This window comes from Passer montanus, unplaced genomic scaffold (assembly GCF_014805655.1).
Source record: "Passer montanus isolate IOZ18808 unplaced genomic scaffold, ASM1480565v1 scaffold200, whole genome shotgun sequence".
NCBI lineage: Eukaryota > Metazoa > Chordata > Aves > Passeriformes > Passeridae > Passer > Passer montanus.
In genome coordinates, this window is record NW_024366593.1 from 231,848 (window position 1) to 259,047 (window position 27,200).

Consider the following 27,200-nt stretch of genomic DNA (forward strand, 5'->3'; position numbering starts at 1 on the left):
TCTTTGGCACCAAGCCACCACCCAGCCACCTTTGGGAATCCCTCTGGCTAGACTGCTGGGGATTTAGCTCTTTTCTCCCTGGAACGAGGTGCACACTAAGCACAGAGCTCTTTGTCCTTGCTTCCCCAGCACGGCTGGGACGTGGTGGATCCCGGCGATGCCGCATCGCAGCGTCAGGAGGAGCTGCCGCCTCCCCCGCTGCCCCCGGGCTGGGAGGAGAAGGTGGACAACCTGGGCCGCACCTACTACGTGAACCACAACAACAGGAGCACCCAGTGGCACCGGCCCAGCCTCGTGTAAGCAGCTGGGGCTGCGCGGGAGGGAGAGCCAGGCTGCGGCTCCAGTCAGAAAGGAAACGTGCTTTGTTTGTGCCTGGCAGAGACTTGCTTGCCCCCAGCAGATCACACAGTGCTCTGGGAAATTCCAGGAACTCTGGGATGGCAGGGCACCTTAGAATGCACCTTACAATATTAGGAGACAGATAAGGAATTTTTCAATAATTTAACAGGGGTAAATTACTTTGTTTATAGAGACCGTTGAAGAGGTATGGGAAAAAAGTCAACTCTACCAAATTTTAATGAAGTTGAACAGATTAACTTTGAGGAGATCCTGGTTAGTATTCTGTGAATAGGCTTCATTCCCAGGCTGTGCTGTCAGAGAGCACATGTGGCAAAATCTCAAAATTCGATTTAGAAAGCTGTGGCAGGCTTACATTTTACAGAGTGTGAATAACTGGCAGTGTTAGGAGTTATAGTGAGATCATGTGTTTAACCCTGCACTGCCAAGACCACTGCTAAACCACGTCCAAGGAAGTGCTGGATGCCCCTTGCACTGGACACGTTCGAGGTTGGGCTCCACAGAGTGCTGGGTCATCTTGTCTAGGCCATGGTTTCCCTGCCAGCAGAGGTTGAACCAGATGACCCCTGAGGTCCTTCCCAACCTGGTGTTCTGTGATATTTGTGAAGTGCTTCCAGTTTTATTTTCTTTCAACTGAGGGGTTAAACAGTCTCCTAATTATGAAGCTTGATACATACATGAATAATCAAAAGCACTACTGAGGTTTTGAAGGCAATGGACAAAACAGGGGGCTTGGTTTAACTTGGGCTCTTTTCCTGTTCTTTTCTCCTTCCCGTGCTGGGTTCCCCCTGCAGCGACGTGGGATCCGAGTCAGATAACAACATCAGGCAGATAAACCAAGAGGCAGCTCACAGGCGCTTCCGCTCTCGGCGCCACATCAGCGAGGATTTGGAGCCAGAGCCTGCGGAGAGTGGAGACATTCCTGAGGTATGCCCAAGCCTTGGGCTGAAGGAGCTGACTAAACCTGGAGCTAATTGCCACACGGCACAGCCGGTCGTGGGTTTACACGGCGTTTGTGGCAATTGCCTCGGGAAGATGCCAGCAGCACAATGGCACTGCAGCCAGAGGCACACTGCCAGGGTCCTGGGCAGCTGCAGCTGCCTGGTGCCCTGTGGACAGCACCGAGTCCCATGTAGATGCTGGGAGAAACATTTATCATTCCAAATTGCTTGTCTTATGTACACTGATAGAAACACTTCCATATTCTGCTCTAAACAACAGTGGAATAAATGATAAAAAGGGGAAGTGGACTGGCTGTAACTGCCCTGTGCTTCAGTTTTCTATAGTGCCTTGATTTAGGGTGAAGGGAAGGTGTTGTTTGTGTGTTGGGCACAGTGAGGTGATCACACAGAAGGCAAAGGGAAAGAAGACTTTGTCTGTATAAAATCTGAACTTAGTTTCTTCTCTTTCATTAGCCTTGGGAAACCATTTCAGAGGAGGCAAGTGCCAGTGGGGATTCCTTAAGCTTGTCACTGCCACCTCCTCCTGCATCTCCAGTGTCCCGGACCAGTCCTCAGGAGCTGTCTGAGGAGCTGAGCAGAAGACTCCAGGTCACTCCTGATTCCAATGGGGAACAACTCGGCTCTTTGATTGTATGTAATGTGTAACCCTTAAAGCTCTGTGCAGAAATGTGCTGTTCTTTGGCATAACCTGGATCACTTCATGCACAGGGAGCAACTGCTGGGCTCGGGAAACCCTGAGCATGCAGTTACAATTCCCTTCCAAAAAGTGTATGACAGCTTCACCAGCAAGCACTCTGCCTCAGACAGCAGAATTCCTCTGTTCAGATTTCAAGAGTTCCATGTGAGTTTAACTTCAGACTCTGCTACTGTTGGACCTTTAGTGAAACAAAATAGATGAGAGTCAAGGGTATCGAGGTCGGAATTTCCAAAGGAAAAGGAAAAACAAAAAAATGGTCTCTCTATTTGTGTTATCCATTAGTCAGATACCATTAAAAAGTCAGGATAATGCATGTACAAGTGGGGGAATGTTTTATGTCTCTTTGATTACAAAAGTAATTGTAAATATTAAACAGAGCATCATGCTCTTACTTATTTTTTTTTCTTAGTATGATGCTCTCAAGGTACCTCTGCAGGTAGAGGTACCTTGATAAAGAGTTTTATCTTCAAGAGATAAGAAATACTTTTGTTCTCATCAAACAGAATCTTGACCAGGTGTATTTTTCCCAAAAAGCCAGTGCAGTTGGGCTCTGACTGATGGGAGTGTCCCCTGGAGGTGGCTCAGCCAGTGACAGCTCTGAAGCTCTCCTGGATCTTCAGGGGCACTTGGGCTTGTGCTGAGAGCTGCAGTTCTTGCAGCCCCCACTGGTTCTACTGCAGATGTGTCAGTGCTGTGTTTCCCTAAGCACTGCACTCCCTGAGTGCCCCAGCTGCACTGGTGGGGAGGAATTGCACTCTAGTGTCACACGTGATGTGTGTCTTTAGGGGGACTTTGTTTCTAGGTCAGTCATGAAGGATGTGTCATGGGAAAAGACACAACTAATTCAAAAGTTAGCAGCAAAGAGGAAGATTGAAACTGATTTTTATTTGTTTTTAAGAAATACCATAAATTTTTAGGTAAATGAATTTTTAAGACTTTGAGCTCTCATCCATAGTATTTGATTTTGGATATGTCTCTTAGTGCTTTATTTTTTTCAGTAATTCATGAGTTTGTTCATGTTGGCATTTCTCCTTTAGGAAAATGGATGAGCCCTTTTAATTTAGTATATAGGAAGTAGAGAAATGGGATATACCACTCTGTGGTAAAACAGAAGTAGGTAATTGTTTGCTATAAATTGCCTGTAATTACTGAATTTTCTGAATAAACATCATGTTTTAAGACACCCTAACATGGAGACATCTTTCTGTTTTCTTCCTTGCAGCAAAGAGAACCTTCTTCACGACTGAGGTCCTGCAGTGTGACAGACACAGTCGCTGAACAGTCCCAGCTATCCCTGGTAAGCCAGAGCTCCTTTTTGGGTGGACATTCTCTCATTCCGAGCCTTGGGTCAGCTCACTCAGGCACAGATCAGTGACCAAGGTGGGCATCTGGTTGTCCCAAGCCAAATTCATGTGAGCTAAAAAAGGAGGACATTCCTGAGACAGGAAAATGTTTGGAGACTGAGCAAGTCACCCTCTCCTCAGTTATTTACCATGGAAATTTAGGTTACTGCACTGCCGTGTGCACTCAGTGGAGAAACTCCTCCAAGGGGTGTTCCCAGCTGGGGGAGGAGAGGGCAGGAGAGCCAGCTCTACCTGGAGCTGCAGCCACAGGACTCTGATAGCAGACAGGTTTCTGTGGCCCATAAGTTCGTTTTACTTGCAATATATAAATCTGTGTAAAATCCCAAAGGTGTTTTGCCTGGCTGTAGAGAAAAGGAGGCAACTTCTGCAGGTTTATTTAAGGAGATTGTTCAAACAGGAAAAGATACTAAGATGTTTTGTAAAGAAAGCTTCTCTCTCCTGTCAGAACCAAGCACACTGTGCTCCAGCTGACAGGAAGTGGTGCCTCTCCTGCAGGATTGCAGAGGTGGCAGGTTTGTTCTCTCTGCCACCTCTCAGCAGTAGGTGCAGAGACCACTTAAAATAGGAGTGTGCAAGGTCTGCTTTTGAGTAAGATTGGTTAGATTGCAAAAGAATCTTTCAAAAGATTATACTTTTCTTCCAAGAGTTTTTTCTTCATTTTTTAAAAGTTATAGATATGTCCCATGTGAATCTGCAAATGGAAAACCTGTGCATTTGTTAGCAAAGTTGCTGTGTCTGTGTTGCTTGTTGTCTCTGCTTCTCTTGGGTGGACATTTCCAGAAACCACAGAGGATTTCTCGTGGCTGGATTTCCCCCTGCTGTAGCAGTTATTTAGTGGGCTCTGGGTGGGTCCCAGTGCAGCCTCTGTGCCTGGCTGCAGGGACAAGGCTGCTGTGCTCTTGCTTGCTGTGTTCAGCACGCTGGGGCCAGGGGCTGGGCTGGGCTGGGGAGAGAGAGGCCTTTCTCCTGCTTCTTGATCTTCAGATCAGCACAGAGAGCATTGCCCTAAACACCCTCGTAGCTGAGCTTAAGCACATTTCATCCTTGCTGAGCTAATGATCATTTCTCTTCTGGCTGCTGGGTACATGTTCCTCCTAAATCCAGCGCTCCTCTGGGGTTCTGCCTTGGTTACCAGCAGCTGATGCCTTTCAGATTTGCTATTGCCCACCTAACTGCTCTCTCTTGGTAAACGTGTCTGATGCCTTGCTCCTAAAGATGTGACAGTAGCCTGTGGCCTTCTTCAGTAAATCTGTGTAACATGAATTATCATTTAACAGCAGAATGGTCCCTCTAGGAGAGCTCGTTCTTCAACTGTCACAGGGGGCGAGGAGCCAACGGTAATAAACTCTTTATCAAGCACTGTCTTTAAATAAAACGGGGGGACATTTAGGTCTTGTACAATGAGGATTTTTTTTTTTAAAGCAGCTATGTGTTGGATGAAATACAGCTATTGAATGAAAACTTAGATATTTTTGTCCCAAATTTTCTCAACATTTCTCCAAACTCTGCAATTGTACTCAAATACTGGCAAGGTTTAGGGACACAAATGTGATATTGAATTATGACAAAGCTGTGTATTAAGTAAATGCCATGTGCTCCTGAAAAATGAAAGCTACAGCAGCTAATTCTTTTAAAAGGGGTACTGGAAGCTGCAGTGATTAGAGACATCAAATCATTGTACATGTAACTGTGTTTGTATCCTGTATCTTCTTGTCTTCCCTTACTCTCCACTAGACTAATTAATTTTAATTCTTAAAGTTGGTCTTAATTTGAGAGCCTTGGGGGTGCAGTGATATAGCACAGAGCTCTTAATGGTCTTACTGAATGCCAGTTTCATTTTGCAGCAGTTCCTCAGCAGTCCAAGCAGTACAAGACTGTAGTTTGATCATCCCATAAAATCCTTGATATGCTTTGCTGAATGTGCAATACAAGGAAAGTGGGTTTAATCTATATTGAACTTTAATCTAATTATATATGTTGCACCTTTAACCTAATTAACTGCCAGTCTGGAGTTATTTGACAGAAATCATTTACAGTAACTGTCATAAATGGCTTTTATGAATTTAGGCCCTCCTGGAGAATTAGTTTCAGAGAAAGAAATTTAATTTATACTTGGTATAAATTGCTATTTGCATCTGGGAAATAAATAAATCTTACTTCAGGTGTTGATGCATCATTCTGTTATACTGTCTATATTCACTGGTTTTTAATTTTAGAACCAGAGGAGCACACTTGCAAATAGCAAAGTCTAAATAAAATGCCTGACTCATTAGTAGTTAGTTAATTGTGCTAGGTGAACTTGCACGGTAGTGGTACTCCCTTGGTAGAGCATCTTGTCTTGATTTGACTTTTTAGAGCAAAATATTAATGTTTTGGCTCATCATTAGTGCAGCCATAGCAAGGTGTTTTACCTCACCATGCTGCAGTGTCTAACCCCCCTTGTCTTTGGTCAGCATTTCCACCCAGAGCCCCAGGTCTGTGGAGGAGTTGGGACTCACACAGGATTCGTGGTCTAAATCTTTGTCTTCAAAGGCTGCATTCTCTTGGCTCTGTGGGCACCTGATGCTTGCAGACAAACAACCTGTCAGCAGTGAAAGCCTCTGCTCACCTTGGTTTTGCCTGCAGAATCCCTACAGAGCCCCTCCTTGGAGCAGGACCCACAGGCCCAGGCCCAGAAGCAGTGTCCTCATGCCTGAGCTGTACTGAGACCCTGTGGGGTGTTTGCACAGTGGCTGTCAGTGCCTGACCCCAGAGTGATGGATTGACAGCCACTGGCACAGCGTGGGCAAGGTGTTCTCATTGCCTGCCAGCCCTGTGAAGCAGCACAGGGGAAATAGCCCTTGGCTCTCCAGGAGAGAAGGAAATGAGTCTGAGAGGGATTCTCATCTGGTCCTAGTGGAGTGTGTCAGCCTCCTGACCCATCCCATATCTCTTCTCCTTTCCTGTCTCCATTATCCCTGCAGTTCTGCAGTTCCTTGTGGCACCTGTGCTCTGCTCTTAAACAGCACCTGCACTGCCTGTGGCAGTTGCTCTGGGGAGGGTCTGGCAGAGATGAAGCAGGAACAAGAATTAAGTTCATTTTCTTGCTGAAGCAAGGAGTATAGTGGGGAGGAAGAGAATGTGTCCTGGATTTCAGCAGGAGCCTCCAGAGGCCTTTTCTGTTTTTTCTTGGCAAAACCCCAGAGCTTGTAGTGCATCAGCCTCTGAATTAGGCAGGTCCTTCATCCCACTTGGTTCCAGTTCCTGGCTCATGTCTATGAACTCATGCTTGGGTGTTTTGGGGACAGGCAGGACACACAGGGACACAGTTCCTGTGGGCAACGGGACGTGACTCTTCCCTTACCTGTGTTCTTCTCTTAGAACAGGGAGCCTGTGGAGCCTTCACTAAAAGTTTTTGTCATGCTGAAGTTGAGGCTCCAGTGTGGGGTTTTCTGGTGGTGTTGGGACACAGAAGCCCTGAGTGCAGCATTTGTGACAGAGCAAAATGGTTAAAATTCACTTTCTAAACCCACAGTAGTTTCTGGCAACTGATTCAAGACACCCTGGGGTAGAGAGCAGGGGGATCTTGACTGCATGGGTATTTAACTCTTACTTATCCATCCTGATAAAAGGAGGAAACCTCAGCCTTTTAAGGAAAACTCACTAAAACATAGAGTTCCTTTTTGTCATTATGTGTAACAAAATAGAATGTTTGTGGGCATATAAGCTTGTCTGTTTGCTGAATCTGTGTAAACTGACCCAAAAGATCTCTTGGGAGAAAAAAAATATTTGATTCAAAGGCACATGATAAAGAGCTTGAATTGAATTAAATCAGAAACTGGATTTTTCCATATGGTTGTTGTGATTAAGAAGAGTGTAAGATAACAAGTTGCTTTTTTTTACAAACAACAGAGTTTAAAATGGTTTTTTGCTATTATAAAATAAGAATTCAATGATTTCTTGCCTGAGCAGCCTTCTGTGGCTTACGTGCACACCACGCCGGGCTTACCTTCGGGCTGGGAGGAGCGCAAGGACGCCAAGGGCCGCACCTACTACGTCAACCACAACAACCGGACCACAACGTGGACACGGCCCATCATGCAGGTACTGCTGCCTCCTGGAGCCAGCCTGGGCTGGGCTGAGGGTCAGTCAGCTGGGGCAGCTCCCAGAAATCCGAAATTTAGAGCAAATATCCTAAATTGTCACGACAATACAGAGAATCATAAAAAGCTGCAATAATTTAGGATGGTTTGGTTACTTCATTTAATTATGTCAAGGTCCAGGTTAATGTGATTGCTGCAAGAGAAGGCGTTTCCAGAGATGCAGAAGAGCTCTTAAAAGGAGCCAGATGTGTTGTTTGAATTAAATGTGAAAGTCGGCTCGAGCCATTAATAGAACCATAGGTTCTTGGCCTTGCAGTGGAATTCCATTAAATACCCTTTATGGCCTTTAAGGCAGTCTGGTTAGGAGCGGTGGTGATGATAACAATGCCATCAGTTCTGTGTGTCCTGCGCGGGGGCAGCGTTGGTGACGTTGGTGACCTGCCTTTGCTCTGCGCAGCTCGCCGAGGACGGGATGGTGGGGCCGGGCGCGAGCAGCAGCAACCACCTGAGCGAGCCGCAGATCCGGCGGCCGCGCAGCCTCAGCTCGCCCACCGTCACGCTGTCCGCGCCGCTCGAGGTGAGCCCCTCAGACACCGGGCCCTGCCTTGCTTCCAAGTGTCTTTCCAAATGCTGTGGGCTGTGCACTGGGACGTGGTTAAATGGCTGAAGTGGCTCCCTACGCAATCAAAGCCTGTGCGTGTTTGACTGCTGGCGCTGTGGCTCAAACTCTTTCTCAGCTGCTCATGGCTGTGCTGAAGAGAGCCAGCTCTTCAGATTTCCTCTTTGTGCTTAAGAGGTTGAAGAGCTGTGGCTCACACAGCCTTGCACTTAAAGGCTTTCTTGTAAATGAGATATATTGCCCCTGAAGCACAAAATACTGCTTTTGTCTTTTCCTTGGTAAAATGAAATATGGACACAGGTGCAGGGTAAGGTACAATCAGGTGTAAATACTGGGGGCATTGTCATTGCAGAGGAAGGCACAGAACACCGTGTCCTTTACAGCAAAGAACTGGGCATGTTAGAAGGCACAGATAGAGCTAATTAAGTTCTGGTAGATCAGTCCCAGCATTTAATTCTGGTATGAATTACACCTGGAATGAAAGCTGTTTGCTGCGAAGCCCAGCCGGGTTGGTTTTGCAGCCCGAGCGCACAGCGGTGCTGTTCCCTCTCCGCAGGGCATGAAGGACTCCCCGGTGCGCAGGGCGGTGAAGGACACCCTGTCCAACCCTCAGTCCCCACAGCCGTCCCCCTACAACTCGCCCAAGCCCCAGCACAAGGGGGCCCAGAGCTTCCTGCCCCCGGGCTGGGAGATGCGCATCGCCCCGAACGGCCGCCCCTTCTTCATCGACCACAACACCAAGACCACCACCTGGGTAAGGGTGCTCCAGCCAAGGCCCCCCGCTCCCACCTCTGCCCGCATGCCCCTGTTTCAGCAGGGCTGCTCTTTGTGCTTCCAAGAGCCAAAAACGTGCATGTGCGGGTAAAAGCCCTTGTGGGGTGTGTCCTAAGAACAGGCCTGTGGTTTTTGAAGCATATCCCTGGACATAGCACACATTTAATGGAGTCAGGTCTTACATCACCCTAACTCAGCACTGGAAAATTCATCGCACTGTAGAAATCCTAATAAGTCATGTTTTGTTTTACTGTCCGAAAAGACAAGAATAACTGTAACATAGGGGGATTTCCAGATGAGTCTGTGCCTGACTTTGTAGATCTGCCTTGATCTGTTGGATTTACAGTTGCATACCTGTGTTCCAGGAGGATCCACGGCTGAAGTTTCCGGTGCATTTGAGATCCAAAGCGTCTCTGAACCCCAATGATTTGGGCCCTCTTCCTGTAAGTGATGCTGTGCCTGTGTTCTGACCTACACCTCCTGTCCCAGGGCTCTGCTCTGCTCTGGGCACAGGCTGCTGCAGCTCTTCTTGGAGGCTCTGGAGCCCTGCTGTGCCCTGGGGCTGGCTCAGGCCCTCCAGAGCCAGCCCAACCTCTGCTCCTGGCATTTTTCTGTGCTACTGAAGTGTTGGGCTTCGCACACACTTACCTGGGCTGTGTCTGACTGTGCTTTTAGATAATCATAATCACTGCTTAGGGAAAACCGAGCAGCTTGTGCCAAGCAAGCTCTGTCAGTGCACCAGCATATTCTAGCAATTAGAAATCAGAATAAATTTTGATTTTTCAATTAAACCCCCATCTTTTGCAGAGCAATTCATCAATTTAATGTCAGAAGTTTTGTCATACTTGTAATCAAAGTATAATGGGGATTTATAGACATGTCAAATGCAGAGCTTTGCTTTGTTTTTTAAAATACTCCCAGCCCTTAGAGGTAGAGAGTAATGTGTGAAAGCTGACACATTCCTGGTCACAGCAGCAGGAATGCTCTTTGGCTTTAGGAAACAGCTGTGCTCTTGCAGTCTCCAGGTACATGGGGCGTGTGTTAACCTTGGAGGCACTGAAGGCCCAATTACAATTTGTTCTTTAACTGCAAGGGGCAAAACATGCAGTGAAAGCAGGGTAGCCTGACCTGTCACTAGCAACAGATTGGTAGTCACAGATTTCACCTCAGTTAAACCTGGTTTGGAGCGAGGTTGGGATGACTACAGAATTTAACAGGAGTTTCTCCAACAAGCTTGAAGTGAAATAATTTCTCCTCTGTGTTTTCTGGCAACAGATTTCACCTCACTTAAACCTCCTGGTTTGGAGCGAGGTTGGGATGACTACAGAATTTAACAGGAGTTTCTCCAACAAGCTTGAAGTGAAATAATTTCTCCTCTGTGTTTTCTGGCAGCCCAGGCTGGCCAGCATTGCCTGTCCTACAGCCTGCCATCCGCTCTTCTTTCTGCACTGCAGGCGCCTGGGACATGAGAAAAGGGAACAGCTGAAAGGGGAAGCACTGAGGACTAGCTTAGGACATTCTTGTCCCACTGTACAGGGAGCCTGGGTTACACATTTACAGTAAATAACCCACATGGCTCTCAGAAGTGGGAGCAGAAACTTTCAAACTAATCTGTGATCTGTTCTCTGTGATTGTTTGCTCACAGAGGAAATGGGTGGGAATCCTGAGGCAGGAGGTTTCCACCATAAAAAGTATTCCCTGCACAGGATGCAGTCACCTGTATAAGACCCAGGTGTGAGTCTGCCTGGACTTGTGGCCTTGCCATCGTGCATCTGGGCACTTGGGTTTCCTCCTCATAAGCATCTTTGAGACAAGTCCAGTAGGTGTGAGCAATGCCCTGCTTCAGGCTGTGGGAGACTGGAATTATTTCATTTACTCTCTCTTTTCTTTGTTTTTATTTCCCATTTCCAGCCTGGCTGGGAGGAAAGAATACACCTGGATGGAAGAACATTTTATATAGACCATAGTAAGTAAGCACTCAGGTACTAGAGCAAATAGACAAAGGGAGGTACTAAGTATTGAAGTGAAAGCTTTGTGATTTTACTCTTCATTTAGGAAGCCAGGTGTTGATATGTGGAGACATTGATACCAGAGACTTAGTGCCCTCCTACGGTACTGTACATTCACTGGAAGCTTGCTTTAATTGGCTCATCAAGCTTTGTCCCTCTCTGACTTGTGAAGCATTAACATTTCCTCTCTGTGGTTTATTTTGTTCTTGTTGATATTTTGGAGTTGTTGTTGTTGTTGTTGATGATCCCATGGCTTATTTGCACTTAATAAATTAAAATATAAACTAGGAATAGAAAATAAGATGAGAAAAGATCCTGTAGCCACAGCTCCACATATAGGCAGTGGAGCAATTAGCATTGAGAAGTACTTTCTTCTGCTTTCAGGTCTGTGGCAGTGCTGATTCTGATCTTATTTCCTATTTAGAGCATGTGAAACTGCACCAGCCCATTAATATTCTCCAGTTCTGTTAGTGGAGTTTTAGTGTAAGTGATGTTTCTTTGTAGATTTGTCTTCCTAGAGCATCTCAGAACTGCTGTGTGAGTTTTGTTGGTGTTTGGAAACAAAGCAGCCCACAAAGGCTGGCTGGGTCTTCTTATTATAAGACATTTCTTCACAGCCACAGCAAACTCTCATAACCATCAGAGGAGCGTGCACAGAGAGTCAAAACCTAAACTTACCCATGTTTGACAGAATTAGGTTTGTCCCTCAGTACCACTGACTCCCACGCTCATCCTTAGAGATGACAGTATTAAGTCATTATTAAAAGACTGCCTTTAAAGCAATAGCAGTTTTGAAATGGTAAAAATACTTTCAACTACACATTAGAAATAATACACTTGTCAAGCACCTGATGAACCTCTTCCAAACTTCAGTACAGAGTTATTATCCTTTATCCTTTCTGTAATTGTTTTTCCCAACAGAGATCTGGAAATATAACTATGGCCAATGATTCTAAACTGCTGCCACAGAGGAGTCACAGGATAAAGCTGTGCCATTTAAAACATCTGTGTAACTGCTGAGCCTCCCAGTCTCTCTTAAAACTCTTCCATTTTTCAGTCTCCTGAAGCTATTTGAGCATGTGTTAGTCCCTAAAATGGAATGTTGAAGTCATATATTAATTAGAATTCCTCAAAGAATTTGTAACTGTTAGGAAGCAAAATTTATGTGCATCTGAATTCTCCCTCTAGTCTCTTTTGGTCTGAGTGGATTTAGCTTCTTATATAGCGTTTTTCACAAAAGTTTAGGGAAGCTTTGGAAGCTTTTGGTAATGCTGCCTGTTTCCAGCAGAGGTCCCTTTGGTCCCAGCCTGAGCACTGCTGTGGTGGCCGGGCTGGGGGGCCTGGAGGGCCAGGGGCTGTGCCACTGCCAGGACACAAAACCAGCAGGACAAGTCTGGCAGAGTCAGCTGCTGGGCATGTCCTGCTTCCCTGCTATGTTTTGTACCTCTGCTGCATAGTTCTCCAGCGCTGTTTGTCCTATTTTTGAAATGTTTTTCTCATCCCTGGAAGGAACTGCCCAAGTCCCCTGCAGCCAGCACAGCCCCTCTGCCGTGCCCAGGGAGCAGGGCACTGAGCACTGATGCAGCACAGCAGTGTGACTGGTGCCAGGGTGTGACAGTGAGCCCCTTTCCCTGCTCTCTGGGCCCATGGACACCCTGGTGTTCCCTGCACACTGCTGGGAGCCCCCCAGGCACGTGCTGTTGGAAGGGATCAGAAGGGAAAACAGCCATTCTGCAACCATTTTCTGAAGCAGTGATTCACAGACAGGGAGCATAGATCCATTGAATGGGCTCCCCTCAAAGTCTGTCCACATCCACCTGCACACGGTGGTATTCACCATAGGCATCAGTGATTTACACAAGGAATTAGAGGGAAGCACTCCTTAGTTCAGCAGGAAGCAGGAAGGGGGAGAGGGGCTCACTGGAACGGGATGGGAAGTCAGAGTGAGTCTGGCAAATGGCCCTGCAGTGTGCAGGAACAGGCTGTGTAAGGAGAATTGCAAAGTGTTACTCAGAATGGCAGTAATTAGCAGAATTTGGGTTGAAAAGGGCGTGAAAAATACCATCACCTGGTCATGAGCTATCTCACCCTGTGATGTATTGACAGGAGTGCCTAAATCCAACCTGGAGTAGCCCTTCTGATGCCATCAGCACTGGGGATGTCTGGCTGTGAGAGTTCTGTGTCTGGCAGCGGGTCCCAGACTTCAGGGAAATAGTGCCCCCATTGGAAAGGCAGGGAGAAGAGGGAATCCTCAAAGGCCTGGTTTATGACAGAGAATTGTATTGGTGGGAAGAGTCACATTTTTGAAATTTTTGAAAATGTTGAGACTTTTGAAAATGTTCTTCAAAAAGAATGAGTTTGTTATCCACGTCCACTTGGGATAGGACAGAGAATCCTGAGCTACAGTTCCAGGTGAAGTGGTTCATGCCAGAGCCTTGTAGCCCTGGAGTCCCTGTAAGAAAAAAGAAAAAGAAAGTTAGACTGAGATTCATTGGTGTCATTGCACACCCTGAAGTACAGAGAGCAAAGAGCTGACACACTGCCAGTCATTTCCACTCGTGTTACCTCTGATTCCACAGAAAACTGGCACTCTGGTTTGTGGCTGCTGGTGTCAAGAAGGTCACCAGAGAACTTTGTAGAAGGGAATTCCAGTGTAGGGGTTGAAAAAGGAAAGGGTTGGGCTGCGTGTCCACCTTGGCAGCAGCTCTGCTCCGTGCATCTCTGGGGTCTCTGGAGCTCAGGCTGGCAGCCCTCCAGCATTCCCATCAGTGATAAATAGCTTGAATCTGAGAAGGGAAATAAAATAGTATTTTACTGTTTAATTAACTGATAGATCAAATGTCTTGAAATGTGCTTGCAATCATTTAGAATTTTCTCCAGTTAACATTTGCTGAATGACACCTTTCAGATCCCACTCCCTCTTAAACCAGCTTGGGATGCAAACTTGCAGGGCTTTTCCAGTTCCAGAGACATGGAGAATGCAATCTTGATTCCTGATAGCCAGTTCCTAACCCAGAGCAGTGTCTGTAACAAGCAGAGGGATGGCAGGCCAAGGGTGACCAACACCTCGCCCCTGCAGGTGGCACCTGGGATGGGGTTTGGAGCATTGTCTTATTGTTGCAACACCATTGTTCTGTTGTGATTCTGTCGTGTTCAGAATCTTGGGAGGAGCAGCTGTCTGGAGGCAGGGAAGGGGAGTCCCACCAAGGTCCTGTAGAACCTTTCCTGTCATCCTCCTGTGCTCTTCAAAGCTGTAGATGGAAAGAACTGTTGTGCCACTGCCAGCATCTCCACTGGTCATAACTGGGTGATTTGCTTGCACCAAAACAGGACAGTTCTGCCTCCTTTTACCTTCTCATTAAATCAGAGTCTAGGAAAAATGTTATCCCCTCCAAAATTAGAAGTATGATACTTCAGCTGTCTAGGCACAATTTCCAAACAGTAACCCAGGGTGTCACTGCCAAAAGTTCTGGGTTCCTTTACCCGTCAGGCTGTGTATCTCCAGTCCCAGCCCATGTTCAAATGAAAAGTTCACTCACTCCTGCAGATGTTGCCATCAAAGCAGTGCAAGTTCCCTGGGTTCTGGGGTAGTTCTGTGTTTTTGAGTGAATGTTTTCAACTAAACAGTGTGTTGGAGCTGGGGAGGGTGGGGAGACACAAGCCTTTGCTAACCCTGACAGACCTGAGCAGTGCTAGGGAGAAAAAAACAACAGGAATTCACAGTGTGGTACCAGAGAAGCCATTGGATCATTCCTTTTGTTATTTGCAGATAATAAAATCACGCAGTGGGAAGACCCCAGGCTGCAGAACCCAGCCATCACGGGCCCAGTAAGTACCCATGAAATGACCCCACCCAGCTGGGCCAGCAGCAGCCCTGCCTGCTCCCCAGGTCAGCGTGGGCAGCCCGGGAGCAGGAGCTCTGCCAGTCCACATCCTAAGGCAGCATTCCCTAAAGGGAACGTCACACCAGGTTCTGGGCAGCCTCCCAGCTTGTCCAGGTTTGGGGATGGCTCTGGAGAAGTGCTCCCATGTACCCATTACCTGGGTCATTACTGACAGTAGGATTTTACTGAGCTGACACACCGTTCTGTTTATTTTGGGATCTCTAGGCAATGAAAAGCTCTTCACACTTGAGAGGAGACAGGTGGGCCTATGTAGATTCATAGTGGGGAAAAAAAGGCAAAAAATGGGTCTGTCTGTTTAAGAGGCATAAAGCTTCCTGCAGAGGTTTAAGAATATCAGCCTTAGAAAAAAATAAACACAGCATTTTACTTCAGTGTCAAATATTTAAAATATCAAGGAGTGATTCTTTGACTTTTTCTGCTGGGTTATGCCATTTTATGCCATTTTATGGTATTCTGAGTGATCAGACTTCCAATCCCAAGATGTTTCCTGGTGCCAGGAGTACCTTTTTATTCTGCAGAAGTCCTTGGAACCTTTAAGAGTTTCAGGACACAGCAGATGAGCCTGCTGCACAGTTAAATGCCAATTGCTTAGTAATAATACCAATAATAATCACTTTTTGACCATAGTTGCTTTTGGAGGGATTTACTCATTTATCAGGCATTTAAAACTGGAGATCCTCACCCACGGCACTGTGCAAATTGCTAACAGGCCTCTCTCCAGAAATGCTGAGCATAAATGAGAGAGACTATTTGAGAAAGTTTGTTTGAAAGAAATGAAATTATCATGGTCTCCTGGAGCGACTGACAATGGTTGGTTTGTTGGTTTTGAGGGAAAGCAGGAGCTGATCAAGTTCACAGAAGCACTAAGGATTCACCTGAATGCTTTCAATAGTATTTCTGGTGCCATGACAAACAGAATGACTTTAACTGCTTTTCACCTAGTGTTTAAGTAAAGGAAACACAGAAATGTTTAATGGCTGCAGTAAAGTCATGTTATCAGCAGTAAAATGATGAGAGTAAAGTGGTGTGGTTTTGTGGGACTTTAAATCCCCTGGCTGTGGGTGGGCTCAGGGGGGCCCATAGCACGGTGCGGGTAGCAGGGCTGCAGTCCCGTGCAGTGCTGAGCGTACCGCCGGTGCAGCAATGACGTGTGCTCCCGCTGCTCCCCGCAGGCAGTGCCGTACTCCAGGGAGTTCAAGCAGAAATACGACTATTTCCGCAAGAAGTTGAAGAAACCTGTGAGTAGAACCAGCTGGGGGCTGCAGGGCACACTGCCACCTTACTCCCTTGTGCTGCTCGAGAAGGGCTCACGTAGCAGCCAGAACACGAAGCAAAGTTTGAATGTGATGGCTTTCTCAACAAAAAGCTTTTCTAAGTCTTTAAGACTCATATTTTTCTAGATAAATGCAAAAGCCCTTAAAATAGAGCACAGTCAATCTTTCTCCTTTTTTGTTTTGTTTGTTTGATACTTTTCTTGTCGTTTTCATCAAATATTTACCATAGAAGTCTGCAGCACTGTTCTGGAACTGGCCCAGTTTCCCCCATGCTCAGCCTGTGGGCTGAGAGAGCACTGGGAAATAAAACCATGGGGTACTGGAGCACCAGGTTTCTGGGCTGTCACTGAGCTGCTAGCAACCAGTAATTTGCTCAAAGACTTATTTCTTGAGACTAACAAGAATAATCTAATCTTCTTTCACACAGGCTGACATACCCAACAGATTTGAGATGAAATTACACAGAAATAACATTTTTGAGGAGTCCTACAGAAGAATCATGTCTGTGAAGAGACCTGATGTACTAAAAGCCAGACTCTGGATTGAATTTGAGTCAGAAAAAGGACTTGACTACGGAGGTGTGGCCAGAGAATGGTTTTTTCTCTTGTCCAAGGAGATGTTTAACCCTTACTATGGTCTCTTTGAATACTCAGCAACGTAAGTATCCATTAAATATTTGTATTCTCAAGGGATATTCATTACATTTTGCAAAAGAGGCAAAGTTGCTCTGGGCAGGAGTAGCTCCTCCTTCCCAGGGTGCCCTGGGCAGCCACACTGCCCTGTTCCTGCTGCCCTTCAGAGCGCCTCTAGAATTCTCCTTGAGAACCCAGAAAACATTTCCATTGCTCAGACCATATCCAGGGCAGCAAAACTGTGGTTGTTGAGGCCAGGAATGGTGAAGGGAGCAGTGGCACAGAAAAGGCTCTTTGCTCCGGTGCCCAGTCGCAGCGCTGGGACATAGCTGTGTGCACAGCAGGAGCTCCCCAGCACTGTAAAGGGGGGGCTGCCCAGCTTTGCAACCCTGGAGCAATCTGTCAGTGCAAGGGGAGAGGGCGTCCCTTGCTCACAGTGGGTTTGGTTTGCTGCTGCCTCAGCCCTTCAGCCCTCAGTGGCTCCGTGGTGGGACAGACTGGAAGGGACTCGGACACAGCCCCAAGTGCTGTTGGAGGGACATGCCCCTAGGCACAAGTTATTTATTAACATTTCTGAGTGTGTTCTTATTTACAGACTTGGTTCTTTAGCTGTTTTTTTTCTTTCCCCAAAAAAGGGACAACTACACACTTCAGATTAATCCTAATTCAGGTCTCTGTAACGAAGACCACCTGTCGTACTTCACGTTCATTGGCCGCGTGGCCGGCCTGGCCGTGTACCACGGGAAGCTGCTGGACGGTGAGTGCTGCTCCTGCTCTGCTGCCTGGGGGAGGGAAGTGCACCTGCCTGGGCCAGCCTGCGACTGGCACTGCTGAGACTTACGTGGTGATTCACAAAATTACAGTGCCTCACTCAGCAAAGGTTTGTTCCTTTCTCTACTCGAGTTCAAACTGGAACCAGCATGAGCACTGTCCCTCGAGGAGAAGCATGGAATTTGGATCAGTCATTTCTGTGCAAACCTGCAGCCAGACCAAGGGGGTCAACTGCATATATTGATATGTAAAATTATATTGATATGTAAAATTGTTGCTGAAGGATTTAATTACCATTTCTGCTGTATTTTGAAATCTCACACCAGGCAGACATTATTTATCAGATTTTCCTGAGCCCTGGTGCAGAAAAAGAAGCAGAGGAATCCTGAGCAGAGGAAGCTCAGCAGCCTGGTTTTCAGGCTCTCCTCAGGAGAGAGGAGCAGTGATTTTAAGTGCCCTGAGCTCAATTCCCCAGCTCTCTCTGCCATTAATGTTAGGGTGGTCAGTGGAGTATGGTAGTTAGTGGGTAATTGTAGAAACTGAAAAATTGGACTTTCTGTGCCTCAGCAAACCTGAGCTGCTATGATGCTGTTGCAGTTGCAGGACTGTTGCAGTCAGGAGGTAACAGGAAATGCCAGGGGTGTGCCCTCAACAGTCACACCTTTATGGAATGTGCAGGTGCAGAGCAGGGCACGTGACGCTCTCCTCTCTCTTGCAGGCTTCTTCATCAGGCCTTTCTACAAGATGATGCTGGGGAAGCCCATAACGCTGAAGGACATGGAATCAGTGGTAAGACCCCACTGAACTCGTGCCAGGGCTCACAGGCCCGTGGGTTTCTACAGCTCTGCTCTAATTGCCCATTTTCAAACTGCCTAATTGTGATCTGCCCTAGGACAGCGAATACTACAACTCTCTGAAGTGGATCCTGGAAAATGACCCTACAGAGCTGGATCTCATGTTCTGCATAGACGAGGAGAACTTTGGACAGGTATGCAAAGGTTATTTACATCTTAGAAGTGGTTACTGCCAACAAGTACCTCAGCACTGAGCAGTCCCGTGGTGGTGGATGCACTGCTCAGCCTTCACCTCGCTGTGCTCCCAGCTGGGCCAGGGGCTGCCACGTTCCTGTCAGGGAGCCACAACATCTCTGGGACAAGCTGGATGTGCAGCTGAGTAAAACACCTGCAAGGAGGAGCAATAAAGGTGTCCCACAGTCCAGCTGGGACGTGGTGCAAGAACTAGGCAGAGTATTGAAGCCACAGAATAGAGAGGTTTTGTAATATACTGGTTGGCTTTGGCAGTTTCAATAGGTGATTTAGCTTCTTTTATTATAACAACTATTATAATTTTGTATATGTAAAGTATGTACATAGTGGTTATATTTTATAGAAATACATAATTTTATTATTATAAATAATAATTATAATAAAACTATTAGTAAATAGCCAGCCTCTGCCAGTTTTCTGTCAGCACAAGTTTGTTCAAAAGTGTAAATCAATTTACTAATGATTTCCTGATACTGCTTGTAAAATGCTGCTCAGGGAGAGTGGGTTCCCAGATGTCCTCAAATAACCAGAGGTTTTTTGGTCCTCTGAAATCTAGACATATCAAGTGGACCTGAAGCCCAATGGGTCTGAAATCATGGTAACGAATGAAAACAAGCGGGAATACATTGAGTGAGTATCACCATGGAATGTGCCTGGGGTGAGACAGAGCCCTTGTGCTGCAATTCCTGTCCTTGGTACTGCACAAGAGCATCAGGGATCGCTGGAAAACAAATCTGTTATCATGGGTTATATCCAGTCAGACATAAGAACAAAGAGTAAATTGAATGACACGCTTTGTCCTCCTGAAATTCCCCCCCCGGAAACGTGCATCTCCAACACCTGGCTCAAGTTCAGACGAGCCAGAAGGTGCTGTCCAGCCTGACCCTCATCCCACTGTCCTCCTCTGCCAGGCACAGACCAGAGCCAGGATTCCAGGGCCAGCATTCCTACCAAAAATTGGCCAAATCTGAAACTAGGTTTTATTTTCAGCTTTCTCAGTCCTTTCACCTACCAGGATGTAAAATGCTAAATTCACTTATATCTGCTGGCATTTTAAATCAGGGCCTTTTCCAAGGTGAAAGACACTAAAATTGATCCATTCATGCAAATTGGGAATTCATTTCCAGTGCCTGGACCTGGACCAATTCATTCCATGCCTGGAACTGATTTTTTGTGCCTGCACCTGGGAGGTGTTTGTGCTGTGGGTGACTGGCACTGAAAGCAGTGGTGCTGCAGTTTATTTCTTTATTTATAGGCGAGATGCTGTCCTGACAGCTCTGCTCAGAGCTTACAGACTTTGTTGGGAATTTTTAATTACTCAGTGCTCTGGAAGAATAGTGTCTGCTCACGTAGGAACCTACAGGAGCGAAAATATTCCCACTGTGGTTTGGTCATAGTCATTGGGGGTTTTGGTTTGTTTCTTCAAAATTCCATCAGTCACCAGCCAATAAATTGGAACAACTGGTGAAAGCTCTTAGTTGCCTGAAGTTGCTGAAGTTGTAAATAACAAAGTGAAAGCACTTGGAGTTGCTGAAACCTCTGAACACTTGGCTAAGGCCTGCTAATGAGTTCGTTTTTCTGATGGGGTTTGGTTTCTTTCTGCAGCCTGGTCATCCAGTGGCGGTTTGTCAACAGAGTGCAGAAACAAATGAATGCCTTTCTGGAGGTGAGGCTCTTTAGCTCCTTTCTTTCACAAAAGTAGGGATTTTTTTCTAACACAGATTTCTTGCCCACTGGTGTCTGTGTAAAGGGAGCAGGGAGCTTGGCAGGGAATGCAAATAGAATACTTATGTTTATGATTTTTCAGTTTCATCTTTTGTAAGAATATATAATCTTTCCCTTATGAGAATAAAGTCATTCTCTTTCAAGTTTAATTATTTGAGCTTGAAGTAATTTGGTCATTGATGTTTTCAATAAGGATTTATGTGGGATGAGAATTTTACTTTTGCTCTTTTTCTTTTTAGGGATTCACAGAACTGCTTCCTATTGATCTGATTAAAATTTTTGATGAAAATGAACTGGAGGTGAGTCAATTTGGTGCCCCAAGGTGACAGTTCTCTGACAGATGCTCCATGTTCTGGGCTCTTCAGTCATCCAGCCCTCTCCCTGAGGGAATGTGCAGACACAGCTGCCTTGCTCAGAGTTGGAAATTAGATGTTTCTTCCTAATTAATAAATCTATTCATGACATGCAAAGAACTGCACTCAGGGAGGTGCTTGGGGGTGTGCCTCTGAAAGCAGCTTAGTGGATAAGTGCCATCATGCCTCTGCCAGTCACATTTGAGCCAAACACATGGAAGTTGCTGTCACGTTATATTCCAGTGGCTGGAATATTCTGGGAAGAAGCTCTGACTCCCCTGTGTGTGCATAAATGACTGGAGGTCAGAGGCCTGAGGGGCAGTGCCACCTCGTCACCCCCTGAGTGCAGGGAAGCACACACTCATTCACATCCCACCCTGCTCTCTCCCTGCAGTTACTGATGTGTGGCCTTGGCGATGTCGATGTCAATGACTGGAGACAACACACCATCTACAAAAATGGGTACTGCCCAAATCATCCCGTTATCCAGTGGTTCTGGAAGGTAAGGCTGGCACCACCTCTGACTGGTCCTGTAAGTGAAAGTTACTGCCCTTTTTTGCAATCATTTTTCTTCAAGAAAACTGCTAAGAAGGGGGTGTTGTGCTGGGGGGCAGGACCTGCTCCCACCTCCCTCCGGCGAGGGCAGCTGTAGCTTTTGCTGGAGCAGCAGCAATCCATTGTGTCCTGGGGGCTGGCTCACACAAAAGGCAACTCGTGCTGGCTTTGGGGGGCTCTTGGGGGCCGGCCAGGCCAGGGCGGGGTGTCCATGGTGGCCATTTGCCAACAGGCTGTTCTGCTGATGGACGCCGAGAAGCGGATCCGGCTCCTGCAGTTTGTGACCGGGACGTCACGCGTGCCTATGAACGGATTTGCTGAACTCTACGGTGAGCGCGGCGCGGTGCGGGAGCCCAGCCAGCCTCAGGCCTAAATGCTGATCTCTGAGCTGACTTCCTGGGCGTTAGGCAAGCTCTGAAACCAGCTCACTGGGCTTGGAAAGAAAGAACCACACTCATGTTCCTTTAGCGTACCTGTTACAGGCGAAGAATCCAGCCCACAACTGATGCCAACATTTCACGTTAAAGATAATACTGAGGCAGTCTCTGTAGCAATTTCTGTTTCATATGGTTTTCATTTTCACCCAGGTTCAAATGGTCCTCAACTGTTTACAATAGAGCAGTGGGGAAGTCCTGATAAGCTGCCCCGGGCTCACACCTGGTAAGTCACCAAAGCATAAATTCCAGAGCTGCTCCTGCCAGAAGGGCCACGCTGCTGACCATGCTCAGCTCTGCATCAAACAGCATTTGATCCTGTGGGGCCCCAGTGCCTTCACAAACTGGGAAACTGAAGGATAGTATTTTATTTCCCACATCCTAGTAAGTGGATGTAGTTAACTACAGCAAGTCAGACATTACCAAACAGCCATAGAAATCATTGGAGGATTCAAAACAAATGTAAGATTATAAGATAATTTAACCCTGGTTTATAGATATTGCAAATATTAAAGCATCCAGTACAAATTTGTCTTGCTCTGTCACATTTCAGGAATGTGGTTTTTTAAAGAAAAATGGTGCTGAATTGGAAAACTATCTTAGAGAGTATCAGTACAGACTTGAGGATCTTTCTGTGAAACTAATAATTCTATAGAATAATGAGCTTTAATTTAAAAAAAAACCACAACTGAAAACAAAAGCACAAAACCTACCAAACACAATCAACAATACTACTCTGAACACACTCCAAAGTCAACCCATCTTCTTTGGGTTCCAGTTCTCTGCTAGCTTTTACCTTTGGAAGATTTTCTCTCGGATGTTTAATCTTTTTTCCCTCCAGGTGACAGTTCTCTGACAGATGCTCCATGTTCTGGGCTCTTCAGTCATCCAGCCCTCTCCCTGAGGGAATGTGCAGACACAGCTGCCTTGCTCAGAGTTGGAAATTAGATGTTTCTTCCTAATTAATAAATCTATTCATGACATGCAAAGAACTGCACTCAGGGAGGTGCTTGGGGGTGTGCCTCTGAAAGCAGCTTAGTGGATAAGTGCCATCATGCCTCTGCCAGTCACATTTGAGCCAAACACATGGAAGTTGCTGTCACATTATATTCCAGTGGCTGGAGTAGTCTGGGAAGAAGCTCCAACTCTCCCCTGTGTGTGCATAAATGACTGGAGGTCAGAGGCCTGAGGGGCAGTGCCACCTCGTCACCCCCTGAGTGCAGGGAAGCACACACTCATTCACATCCCACCCTGCTCTCTCCCTGCAGTTACTGATGTGTGGCCTTGGCGATGTCGATGTCAATGACTGGAGACAACACACCATCTACAAAAATGGGTACTGCCCAAATCATCCCGTTATCCAGTGGTTCTGGAAGGTAAGGCTGGCACCACCTCTGACTGGTCCTGTAAGTGAAAGTTACTGCCCTTTTTTGCAATCATTTTTCTTCAAGAAAACTGCTAAGAAGGGGGTGTTGTGCTGGGGGGCAGGACCTGCTCCCACCTCCCTCAGGCGAGGGCAGCTGTAGCTTTTGCTGGAGCAGCAGCAATCCATTGTGTCCTGGGGGCTGGCTCACACAAAAGGCAACTCGTGCTGGCTTTGGGGGGCTCTTGGGGGCCGGCCAGGCCAGGGCGGGGTGTCCATGGTGGCCATTTGCCAACAGGCTGTTCTGCTGATGGACGCCGAGAAGCGGATCCGGCTCCTGCAGTTTGTGACCGGGACGTCACGCGTGCCTATGAACGGATTTGCTGAACTCTACGGTGAGCGCGGCGCGGTGCGGGAGCCCAGCCAGCCTCAGGCCTAAATGCTGATCTCTGAGCTGACTTCCTGGGCGTTAGGCAAGCTCTGAAACCAGCTCACTGGGCTTGGAAAGAAAGAACCACACTCATGTTCCTTTAGCGTACCTGTTACAGGCGAAGAATCCAGCCCACAACTGATGCCAACATTTCACGTTAAAGATAATACTGAGGCAGTCTCTGTAGCAATTTCTGTTTCATATGGTTTTCATTTTCACCCAGGTTCAAATGGTCCTCAACTGTTTACAATAGAGCAGTGGGGAAGTCCTGATAAGCTGCCCCGGGCTCACACCTGGTAAGTCACCAAAGCATAAATTCCAGAGCTGCTCCTGCCAGAAGGGCCACGCTGCTGACCATGCTCAGCTCTGCATCAAACAGCATTTGATCCTGTGGGGCCCCAGTGCCTTCACAAACTGGGAAACTGAAGGATAGTATTTTATTTCCCACATCCTAGTAAGTGGATGTAGTTAACTACAGCAAGTCAGACATTACCAAACAGCCATAGAAATCATTGGAGGATTCAAAACAAATGTAAGATTATAAGATAATTTAACCCTGGTTTATAGATATTGCAAATATTAAAGCATCCAGTACAAATTTGTCTTGCTCTGTCACATTTCAGGAATGTGGTTTTTTAAAGAAAAATGGTGCTGAATTGGAAAACTATCTTAGAGAGTATCAGTACAGACTTGAGGATCTTTCTGTGAAACTAATAATTCTATAGAATAATGAGCTTTAATTTAAAAAAAAACCACAACTGAAAACAAAAGCACAAAACCTACCAAACACAATCAACAATACTACTCTGAACACACTCCAAAGTCAACCCATCTTCTTTGGGTTCCAGTTCTCTGCTAGCTTTTACCTTTGGAAGATTTTCTCTCGGATGTTTAATCTTTTTTCCCTCCAGAGAGCAAAGGATCTGTCCTCTAAATCCAGAATATCTTTGCTGAGCTTCAGGAAATCAGTCCTTTAACAAAGATTGCTTTCCATCATCTAAATACAGTGAGGGGCTTTCTGCTGGCTTTTTTCCTCTCCGAAGTGATTCTTGCCAAATTCCTGCTTCCAGCTTTCCAAAGGAAGGCAGCACAGTTACTGGAGAGCTCACCCTGGGCAGGTGTGAGGCATGCAGGGAACACTGTGGACCACAAGCTGCATTCTTCATCAAGACCCCGAGTTATTCAATCTTCTCTAAAAGTCTGGTTTTCCAGGGATTATGTGAGTGACTCTTTCCTTGTCCCTTGCAGCTTTAACCGCCTAGACTTACCTCTGTATGAATCTTTCGAGGACCTGCGGGAGAAGCTCCTCATGGCCGTGGAGAACGCCCAAGGGTTTGAAGGGGTGGATTAACTCGGCAGCACCTATTCCCTTCTCCAAGCACGTTCTGCTGGCTTTGGCACCTGCCCGAGGGACTCGGAGGGCTCGTGGCACGGCAGCTGCTGGGCTCTGGAGCAGCCCCCGGCAGCGCGGGGCCGAGCCCCGGGGCTGCCACGGGCACCTGGGCTGGCCTTGCTGATGCTCCCGCACCCGTTGCGAACTGATCACATTTCAGCAGGACTTACTCTATTTATGTTGTGCCTCTGTAGGCAAAGCCCTTAATAAATATTTTACACAATTTCTAATGGCAATGAACGGAATTAATAATTTTACAGGTATAGTATTACAACTCATGTTTACTTCTTAATTGATTTAAACATTTTCAGATTTTATTTCGTTACAATTAAATATCATATACTTGGAAAAATGAGCATTTTTCTTAATTTCATACCAGACTTTTTTTTTTCAAAGCACGTTGAGCCTTGTGTTCCTAAACCAGGAGAGTAGGAGAAAGCTGTTGGCAGCTTTCTCTCCACAGGCTGTCTCTCAAAAGCAACTCTCTTCATTAAGCACATCACTGTTGTTCTGTATCCAGGAGGATGGGCTGGATGTTGCATTTTTGTACAAGTGCTAGAAGAGTGTCGAGGCACAGCAGAGCCCTGACACAGCATGTCCAGGTCTCTGTTGTAGATCTCTGAAACTGCCTCCTTACTGCCAAGCTGTACATGTGCTACAAAGCATCTGGGCTGGGCTGGCATTTAGCCTTTGAGGAGAACAGGCTGAGCCCTGTCATTCTCTCTGTACAGTGCTTTGTTTTCCATCGTTTCTGCATTCCTATTTGCAATGGAGGCATTCCAAATGAAATCTGGCACTCTGGAACACAGCTCTGCTCTGGCTCCTGTTTGTGTGCATTTACTAATGAACCTAATTAACACTGGGGTTGTTCATTTCTAACAGCACCAACTCTGAAGGCACTTTCTGTACCACCGGGAAGGCAGACCTGGTTTGAGCATGAAGTGACTGGGATTTTACTCCTTCCCACTACACATGTCCCTCTATGGTGAATTGGGCTGCTGCTGTGTAAAACCCCACCAGCTCTAGACCGGAGCCTGCAGACATGTTCCTCAGTAATTGTTTCTGTGATTCCTTTTTTACTTACAAAGATTTATTTAATATACACTGCTATCTAATCCATTTTGTTACCTGTGACATGTTGCATGCCTACTCTATAATGTCTGAGTTGCATCTGTTTTCTGGCAGATTAAAGGTGACAGATTTGTGCTTGCCCCAGTGCAGTGACATGGTGACAGCACTGCTGGAGCAGGGCTGGTTCCACTGACCTGCAGCTCTGCCCCAGCCTGCTCCCCAGCATCCAAGCGAGATGACACCGCTTACCAAAACAAACTTGCACCTCACTGCCAGCAGTTTTTGAGCCCTAGCCTTACCTGTGTGTCCAGCCACACTGCGGAGCCTGGGACACAGGATCACCCAGCTGGGAAGAAGCCTCACTGCCAGTAGCATTCAGCAGTTATGGTCCCAATCCTGAGGAAGATTAGGGCAGTGCTTGAATGCAGTTCAAGATTCCTTCTCTATTAAATATGCTTCCTGACAATCCTGCCTGCCTTTTTCCATCTGAGGAGCGAGTTGGAACGCAAGACAGTGGCTGGCACCAGAGTAGACAGGAATGTTGGACTGACTGCTTGGCTCTGGGGATAGAAGAGATAAATCCAGGTATTCCCACTGACCTGTACATTAAGCACAGCTACCACGGAGCCCCGGAGAGTCCCAGGAGGCAGGGCCGGGTGACAGCGGGGCGGGGCCGAGGTGATTTAATCGCGGCCCGTGGGCCAGGTGCTGGCTGGGAGCGCGGTGGGAGTAGGAGCTCCTTGTCCCGGCTCACCAGGTGAGTCGTGGGGGCTTCGGCTTCCCCACCTCCTCCCCTTCTTTCTTCTCCCGTATTCCTCGTCTTTGTCCCCGTTCCCTCTGTCCCCCAAAACTCCCCGCATCCCTCCCCCACCCCACCTAGCCCTCCTTTCTTCACCCCGTATTCCCCTTTTTCCCTCTATTTCCCCCACCTTTACTCCGCCCTCCAAAAACCACCGCTCCTCTCCCCCCTCTACCACTCCTTTCTTCTCCCCGTATTCCTTCTCCCCCGTCCCTCTGCCCCCCAAAACATCCCTGCTCTCCTATTCTTCTTTTCTTCTCCCCGCATTCCTTTTCTTTCTGCCCCTTCCTCCCCCGTCCCTCTCTCCCCCCAGCCTTGGGCAGACGGAGGCACGGAGTGCGGAGAGGAAGGAGAGCCGCAGGTGCCGGCGGGCAGGGCCCGACGAGCGGCTTTTGGGGTATTTAAGGCGCGCTGAGGGCGCTGCGGAGCCGTTTGCTCTTCGGCGTTCGGTGAGGGAGGTTGCGGCCGGGCCGCGCCCTATATCTCTTTTTCGCTATATTTCTTATGCGTTTTTTTTCTTTTGTGTTTCTTTTTCTTTATACCTCGCCTTTCTACCCTCCCTTCCTCCCCTCCCCCCCCCTCCCT

The 27,200-nt window shown here is 47.1% G+C and overlaps 1 protein-coding gene and 1 long non-coding RNA gene across 16 annotated transcripts in view; one reads left to right on the forward strand and one right to left on the reverse strand.

Annotated features, from left to right (window-relative positions):
• Positions 1–25,956, forward strand: part of NEDD4L (NEDD4 like E3 ubiquitin protein ligase) — an 88,765-nt gene extending 62,809 nt beyond the window's left edge. For 5 of the 15 annotated variants that reach the window (XM_039708399.1, XM_039708404.1, XM_039708403.1 and 2 more), the window contains 24 exons: positions 130–296; positions 1,152–1,284; positions 1,773–1,949; positions 3,239–3,313; positions 4,658–4,717; positions 7,332–7,463; positions 7,920–8,039; positions 8,638–8,835; positions 9,221–9,298; positions 10,767–10,821; positions 10,911–10,967; positions 14,634–14,692; positions 15,942–16,007; positions 16,471–16,700; positions 17,311–17,432; positions 18,165–18,235; positions 18,339–18,434; positions 19,049–19,122; positions 20,098–20,158; positions 20,457–20,516; positions 20,965–21,072; positions 21,358–21,454; positions 21,713–21,785; positions 24,601–25,956. In XM_039708399.1, coding sequence (XP_039564333.1) covers positions 130–296; positions 1,152–1,284; positions 1,773–1,949; positions 3,239–3,313; positions 4,658–4,717; positions 7,332–7,463; positions 7,920–8,039; positions 8,638–8,835; positions 9,221–9,298; positions 10,767–10,821; positions 10,911–10,967; positions 14,634–14,692; positions 15,942–16,007; positions 16,471–16,700; positions 17,311–17,432; positions 18,165–18,235; positions 18,339–18,434; positions 19,049–19,122; positions 20,098–20,158; positions 20,457–20,516; positions 20,965–21,072; positions 21,358–21,454; positions 21,713–21,785; positions 24,601–24,703 — 2,472 coding nt within the window. In that variant the 3' untranslated portion in view covers positions 24,704–25,956. Of the gene's footprint in view, positions 1–129; positions 297–1,151; positions 1,285–1,772; positions 1,950–3,238; positions 3,314–4,657; positions 4,718–7,331; positions 7,464–7,919; positions 8,040–8,637; positions 8,836–9,220; positions 9,299–10,766; positions 10,822–10,910; positions 10,968–14,633; positions 14,693–15,941; positions 16,008–16,470; positions 16,701–17,310; positions 17,433–18,164; positions 18,236–18,338; positions 18,435–19,048; positions 19,123–20,097; positions 20,159–20,456; positions 20,540–20,964; positions 21,073–21,357; positions 21,455–21,712; positions 21,786–22,400; positions 22,936–23,220; positions 23,318–23,575; positions 23,649–24,600 lie in introns of all 15 variants that reach the window. The other 10 variants (XM_039708400.1, XM_039708394.1, XM_039708401.1 and 7 more) reach the window with 8 other exon arrangements.
• Positions 10,979–27,000, reverse strand: LOC120501744. The gene is made up of 3 exons (XR_005627391.1): positions 26,116–27,000; positions 18,484–18,628; positions 10,979–13,650 (listed from the first exon to the last, which is right to left on the reverse strand). It is a non-coding gene; the product is annotated as an uncharacterized LOC120501744 (long non-coding RNA).
• Positions 27,001–27,200: the final 200 nt, after the last annotated feature.